Genomic DNA, 7,589 nt, shown 5'->3' with positions numbered 1-7,589 from the left:
GAAAGACAAAGTTTCTTCTTTCTCCTGGGAGCCAATTAAAGCTCAATCCAGAAGCTGGCAGAGAGGGAGAGGATGAGAGTAAAGCGCTGAAAGCTGGAGGAAGAAGAGAGAGAGAGAGAGAGAGAGAGAGAGAGAAGGAGGCAACAAACAATAGATGGATGGTGAGAAACAGAGGGAGGGGAAAGGGAGGCTAGATGAATAGAATGTGTCAGAAATGGTGGAAGATGAGAAGGTGGAAAAAGACAAATGGATGGCAGGGAAAGCTTGTTGTGTTTACTTCAGTGTCTGTGTGTGTGTGTGTGTGTGTGTGTGTGTGTGTGTGTGTGTGTGTGTGTGTGTGTGTGTGTGTGTGTGTGTGTGTCCGCACACGCGTGCACGACGTGCATCCGTGTGTGCGTGTGTGTGTGTTTTAGTGACAGTTTTAGAAACGTACATGTAGCACATCTCCTGGTCCTATATAGGTGAATGGGTGGAGCGGGGAGCTGCCCCCTGCAGGTGGAGCAGGGAGCTGCCCCCTGCAGGTGGAGCGGGGAGCCCCTGCAGGGTGGAGCGGGGAGCTGCCCCTGCAGTGGTGTTGTCACAATAGATGGTTTTAACTTGACAACAAAAACATTCTAAATCGTAGCCCTGCTCACTTCCTGTTGCAGTGTTTGCTGGTACAGGACGTCTCTGGCTCACTTCCTGTTGCAGTGTTTGCTGGTACAGGACGTGGGCCCAAATAACAATTAGTACTAATAGTAATACTGTAGTACCAATAGTAGAAAGAAACCACAACTTTGGAAGTTGCCTGTCCAGCAGTGTTGAGGGTAACTCATTAAAAAAGTAACATATTACATGTCATATATTACTTTTAGCATTAACTCAGTGATGTAACTTATTACCAATAGGATTTCAGTAATATTATACCAAAAGTTACAAATTGAGTTAATTTTTTTTTTATCAAAGCATATATTTAAATGAAGATAATAATTTTCTAATCAAATTGTGTGTTTTTATGCACACAAAAAAACTAACACTATAGATGAACAAAAACAACTGTCCGTATCACCCAGTCCTGAATACTAAGTTTAATTTATAAAATACTATGATGCAATAGGAAACAAGAAAAAACCATCAGGCAATATCACAGATTCATGGTCACAGAAAACATCTGTGACATTAGTTTGTCATATTGCCTGATGGTTGCTTGTGTGACTGCACTCTGACAGCTTCAGCACGGGGGGGGGATGCTGGTACACGTACAGTAGGGGATTCTGTCATCTTTGTCAGCCTCTGTAAGCGAAACAGTTCCATATTTTGCTCCTGGCACTAGTTTAGTTTTGTCAAGCGGTTTAGGTGGAGTGCGATGATTCAGTTGAAGACCTGGTGCACTGTGTGACGCTGCTGCCATGTTCTCAGCTGTGACTGTGAAGTCTGCTGCAGTGTGCTGCCTGTCAGAGCCACACTGCAGCTCTCTCTCACTCTCTTTTCATCCTGCTTCTACTTCTTCCAACTATTCCACACCACATGCCAGCATCCGCATTCACTACTATATATATATAGTAGTATACTACTATATATATATATATATATATATATATATATATATATATATATATATATATATATATATATATATACAGACTGCAAATGTACACATCAGCAATCATCGCTGGTATCAAAACCTAGACCACCATGATAATGACTAAAATATGAATCATGATTGTGTGGAGGGTTTTTCCTCTTGTGGATCTTAGGTCAAGTGTTTAATTTTATAACCTCAAACAACAAAGTCTCTCTCTCTCTCTCTCTCTCTCTCTCTGCAGGTGGTACTGATATAGTGTCATGTTTCATGGGTCAGAACCCAACAGTACCAGTGTACCGGGGCGAGATCCAAACACGAAACCTCGGCATGGCTATAGAGGCGTGGAGTTGTGATGGTAAGAGGTGTGCGTGTGTGTGTGCGTGTGTGTGTGTGTGTGTGTGTGTGTGTGTGTGTGCCTGTGCGTGTGTGTGTGTGCCTGTGCGTGTGCGTGTGCCGTTGAGAGTAAAAGAGATGGACACAGTGTGTGTGTCGTTGCCGTTTTGTCCGCTGCCATGTTGGCTTTCACCATTTCACACAGCTCGCACGAGACAGCGCGAGACCAGGGGTTTCCCACAGAGCCGCAAATCCGTCTGCTATTGGTCCGTGATCGGCAAGCTGTGCGATCACTGGACATACCGATTATTTTGCTCATGATTGACTACTGATGACTACTGTAACATACTACGATAACCGATATACCGTAAATTCCGGACTATAAGACGCACCGGTCTATAAGCCGCACCTTCAAAGGTGACTATTTTTTTCTTCTATAAGCCGCACCGGACTATAAGCCGCGGGTGTTTTGATGTTTAATTACCATATGTAAGGCTTCGTGCACAGAGGGGATTGTCGGGAATGGATGGCTGTTTGGGGAAGCTCCCATTTATTAACATTTCAACAAAACAAAAGTCAGGTCACTAATCCCCAGACAAAATCACACATTGTGGTATTTTTTGTTTTTTTTACAGTGCACACAGTGTCCGCGGTGTGGTGAAAAGAGGGCAAGAGAGGAAATTAAAACAGAAGTGGATTTATAGTTAGAAAGAGTGCTAAAGAAGAGAGAATTCCGTTTTTTATTTTTTTATTTTAGTTACCCACAGTACTATTGACCAGTCCAACTCAAAAGATATTCGGCAGTTTCACTTTGAGCTCTTGTTCCGCCGCTGTCCATCAATGGTTATGACGAGTCTCGCTGGGTACAGTACGCCAAAGCGATATCCATTGACTCGATGCTGCTGTTGTATGTTGCGCGTTTCTGTTGCACCAACGCGGAGGTCCTGCCGGGACGAAAAAGCGCGTACCCTCCCAGGTGAGGGGCTTCTTCCCCGCAGCCTGGAGGATGAGTTGACGGTCGGGCCAGCGGAGTAGGCAGATGAAGATGGCCCTCGGTGGCAGGCCGGAAAGAAAGAAGAAAGGAGGAGGAGGAGAAACCGCCACCTCCACAGCCAGCCACCTCACACACCCCAACTGTTTAATAGTGCCCGGCTCGCATGCCTCTCGGTCGGCTGGCCGGACAATATGCACCCCGCTGCAGCAGCACCTTCGGGAGGTTTTCTCACTGTGTTCGGGACTTCGGCTCTAACTCGGCCAGATGGCTGGACACGAGTGAAACTCTTCACGGTTGCATTATTTTCTTTAGTGAGTGAGTGGATGGACTTCTGCACGTTTTCAAACTTGTTTTCAAGCTGCTCAAAACCTCTGAGCGATGTCGGACTTAATCGATAGTGTTTCACGGAGTAAAAGTTTAGCCCAAGCGGTGTATCTCCAGCCTCCAGCAGGTGAGTCATTTCCTCATTCATGGCGTGATTGCTTGTCTTTTTCTTTCTGCTTACCTGTGTTGTGTTATGTTATGTTATGTTATGTTGTTAAAAGAGGGCAAGAGAGGAAATTAAAACAGAAGTGGATTTATAGTTAGAAAGAGTGCTAAAAAAGAGAGATTTTTTTTTTTTTTGGAAAAAATCCATAGATAAGACGCACCGTTATATAAGCCGCAGGGGGCAAAAAAGGCCAAAAAACGGGAAAAAATATAGTCCGGAATTTACGGTAATTGCCGATATCGTGCATCCCTAGTGTGAGTGTGAAGAAGAGCGTAGCTGGAAGACAGCATGAGCAGGCAGTGAACTTTCACTGGGTCAATAGAATGTAAAAGTTGGGAGACACGGGTGTTTCGTCTAACAATGCAGAAAAGAGTGATTTTATCTTCTTGGGGAGTCTTGAAAGCCGTCTGTGTTTTTCTCATTGATTTTGGTCCCTGGCTCCCCTACCCCCCCTACAGCCCCCCTACCCCCCCTACAGCCCCTCTATCCCCGCTGCAGGCTGTATTGTGGCTGTATTGGTGCCTTAAGGCAAAGTGGATTGAGGGATAATTTAAAGGCAGTTTTGTAGGAAGAGCTCTGGATTATTTGAGTCGCTCTCTAAGCCGGTAACACCGTCCTCAGGGAGGAGATGAGTGCTGTGTGAAACCACACACCCCAGTGTGTGTGTGTCTCTTTGACAGTGTGTGAGTGTGTTACCGTGTGTGTGTGTGTGTGTGTGTGTGTGTGTGTGTGTGTGTGTGTGTGTGTGTGTGTGTGTGTGTGTGTGCGCGTGCGCGTGCGCGTGCGTGTGTGTGTGTGTGTGTATGCGTGTGCGCGTACCTGTGTGCGTTTGGGTGTCTTTGTTGGGGGTTTGTGCCCAGGTCCATGGCCCACATCTCAAATCATCGTTGTTTTTTTGTACCTGTGTGTGTGTGTGTGTGTGTGTGTGTGTGTGTGTGTGTGTGTGTGTGTGTGTGTGTGTGTGTGTGTGGCAGGTAAGCCTGTATGGGGAGAGAGCGGGGAGCTGGTGTGTTTGAAGCCGATTCCCTGCCAGCCTACACACTTCTGGAACGACGAAAACGGGAGCAAGTACCACAAAGCATACTTTTCTACATATCCAGGTGAGTACACACACAGGCACACACACACACATCTGCACGCACATGCACACGCACACACACACACACACACACACATGCACAACCACACACACACACACACACATGCAAACACACACATGCGCTCGCACACACACACACACACAATGCATACAATCACGTATGCATACACCCATGCACAAATGCACACGATCACAGCCATCTTGTCAGTAATAAATGAAATAGCCTGAAAAGGGAAAATACTAATTAGTAGTAGTAGTAGTAGTTAGTTGTCGGTCAAATTTCACCATTCTATGTTTACTCGTGCAACAGAGTAGGCATCACTTAGTTGTTGTTTTGTTTGTTTGTTTGCGGGGAGGGTCATTAGTTAAAAAGTTTGAACTATGTGACATAACGTATGACCAATACACATTTGTATTTGCTGTAGCATCTTCTGCCTATATAAAAAAAACATAGTAATTGACACTGATGAGCAAGTTTTTATTGCATTATATGAAGCTCTTGACTGTCTGACTTTATGCGTTTTCCTTGTGTTTATTGTTCTTTAATCATTTCTTTATTTGTTTTTATGATGTTTTTATTATAAACCGCTTCTGCACACCAGATTTCCCTCACGGGGCAAAAAAAGTTTGAATTGGATTGAAGTGAATTGAGTTGTGTTGTGTTTGCTGTCTTTCCCTCTAGGCGTGTGGGCCCATGGAGACTACTGTAAAATCAACCCCAAGACAGGAGGCATCGTCATGCAGGGGAGGAGGTCAGCTACGCCACCATCCTGCTACTCACATAACAGATACACAGTGTTGACAAGTTATATTGTAATCGTATTTATGATTTATTTATTCATTTTCTTTAGAATGCTACACATGTGGACAAGGCTTTTAACAGAGTTTGTGATTGGCACTAAACGAGAGGAGAGAAAATGAGATGCTTTGGGTTTGTTCTCTTGCTATTTTTGAAATAGTCAATATTAATAATAATAATAATATTTCAATTGATAGATTATGCAGCCATGACACAGACATGACTTGCGGCACTAGTGCTGTACTTCTGCTCCACCCCGAGAATTATTTGGAGAAATCTACAGTAGGAACAGTTGGGAAGCTGCGTGAGACACATTAGAATGTTGTTTTATATGATACTCGTCAGTTGAAGACAGAATAGTCTGCACTAAAGGCAAAGGAGAAAACAAACACACCAGGGAGGGGAAAAGGGAGACAAGTAGCATCCTCCTCCTTCCGGCTGACATGTGAGCCACTTTTCCCACGAGGGACACTTAAGTCTTGAATCTTGAGCTCGTGTTTGTTTTGCAGCGACGGGACGCTGAACCCCAACGGAGTCCGCTTCGGCAGCTCGGAGATCTACAACATCGGTGAGCCTTGAACGCTACCCGCTGGGGAAGGGGAACGGCGGCAGCAGGGGGATTATGGGAGAATCCCGTTTTGAAACTCGGAGCCAATCAGAGCTAGCCGAGTTAACACCACCCTGATCACATGACCTCACATTCTGTTTCGCTCCAGGGATCAGTCTGGACTTCTAGCCGCCCACATCGGTTTCCTGAAATGACAATGTAAACGGGCCAATCAGGGACTGCGTCGTAGTCGGTGACGTAAGCGGGCCAATCGGGGACAGTGGGACCCCACTGGTTTCTCCCGAAGCAACGAGCGGTAACGTTAATGTTAGTAAACACAGCCATAAATAGACTCAATAACAACAATTAAACAAAAGACGTTTTCACCGTTCCTCCGACTGGATTTGGATTAGATTTGGTGACGCTGATTGGCTGAAGGAGTTGTCTGTCAAGGCAAGTACTCCCGCCCACTGAAACGGCTGTGGGCGAGTGGAAGTCCAGACTCATATGAGAGTGAAGCAGAATGTGAGGTCATGTTATCAGGATGGTTTTTACCAGGCAGGAAAAACACCATTAATGCAGATTGTAATGTGAGGATTTTGGTGACTACATTCACAGCTGTTCCTGTACTTTTGACAACAGAAATATATTTCTGTAGTTAGTTAGTGCTTACATATCTTCTCCTCTCCTCCCCTCCACTCTCCTCTATTCCCCTCCTTTCTCCTGATCTCCTCTCCTCTCCTCCTCACCTTCTCTCATCTTCTGTGTTTTTCCTTCCTCTCTTCTCCCCCTCCTCTCTCCTCTCGTCACCTCGCCTCCTCTGCTCTCCTCTCTGTCGACCTCCCTGCAGTGGAGGCGTTCGAGGAAGTGTCCGACAGTCTCTGTGTTCCCCAGTACAACGCCGACGGAGAAGAGCGGGTTATTTTGTTCCTAAAGATGGCCCCCGGTCAGCTCTACTGCCCCGAGCTGGTGCAGAAGATTAGAGGAGCCATCAGGAAAGCGCTGTCCGCCCGACACGTGCCTGGACTGCTGCTGGAGACCAAAGACATTCCTGTAAGAGTGATATGAATATCAAACAAGAAACCAAGGAACCTGTTCTGAACTCAGTTCTGAATTCAATTCTTCACTTTCTTGAATGACAAACCCCCCCTCTCTCCTTGTCCCTGCAGTACACCATCAGCGGGAAGAAGGTGGAGGTGGCAGTAAAGCAGGTGATCGCCGGGCGGGAGGTGATGCAGAGAGGAGCGTTCTCCAACCCCGACTCGCTGGATCTTTACAAGAACATACCAGAACTGCAGAACTACTAGAGGGCCCACGGACCACAAGAGCTGGAGAGAGGACCTGCGAAAACGGAACCAGCCCACAAGGAATACAGCTCAGTTTTTAACTCAGTTAACTTTATTGTTACAGGCAGAGAGACATGTCAAAGAGCATGACTCTTAATTTTCAGGGCGCCCGTACGGGGGGGGGGGGGGCAAAAAAATATGTCAAATGATATACTGTACATGTAACGTGATTTATGTGATGAGTAATAGTAAATATATGGCGTCAAGCAGCAGCTCCTAGGCTACCATAGAAAATCACACAGCTCTCGTATGGTACTGTATGGTACTGTATGGTGAGTTGATGTTGAACTGGATTCACTTTTGAATGTGACACGATGATGCACACTCATGCTTAGTTTGAAGCCATTGTGGAAGTAGCATTACCACTTTGCTTTGGCTTGACAGTCTGATGGCTGTCAAGAGAAAGCCGAGGAACGA

General features: G+C 45.8%; 1 protein-coding gene across 1 annotated transcript in view; it reads left to right on the top strand.

Annotated features, from left to right (window-relative positions):
* Nucleotides 1-7,133, top strand: part of aacs (acetoacetyl-CoA synthetase) — a gene marked incomplete at both ends in the record, with an annotated part of 64,097 nt that extends 56,964 nt beyond the window's left edge. The window contains 6 exon segments of the mRNA XM_083644076.1: nt 1,806-1,919; nt 4,356-4,481; nt 5,163-5,232; nt 5,789-5,847; nt 6,677-6,879; nt 6,996-7,133. Of these exon segments, the coding sequence (XP_083500202.1) occupies nt 1,806-1,919; nt 4,356-4,481; nt 5,163-5,232; nt 5,789-5,847; nt 6,677-6,879; nt 6,996-7,133 (710 nt within the window).
* Between the last annotated feature and the right edge of the window lie 456 nt (nt 7,134-7,589).

This window comes from Poromitra crassiceps (genome assembly GCF_964638095.1).
Source record: "Poromitra crassiceps genome assembly, chromosome: 10".
Lineage (NCBI taxonomy): Eukaryota > Metazoa > Chordata > Actinopteri > Beryciformes > Melamphaidae > Poromitra > Poromitra crassiceps.
The sequence above is the reverse complement of the archived record's forward strand: the minus strand, read 5'-3'. Positions and strand labels throughout refer to the sequence as shown.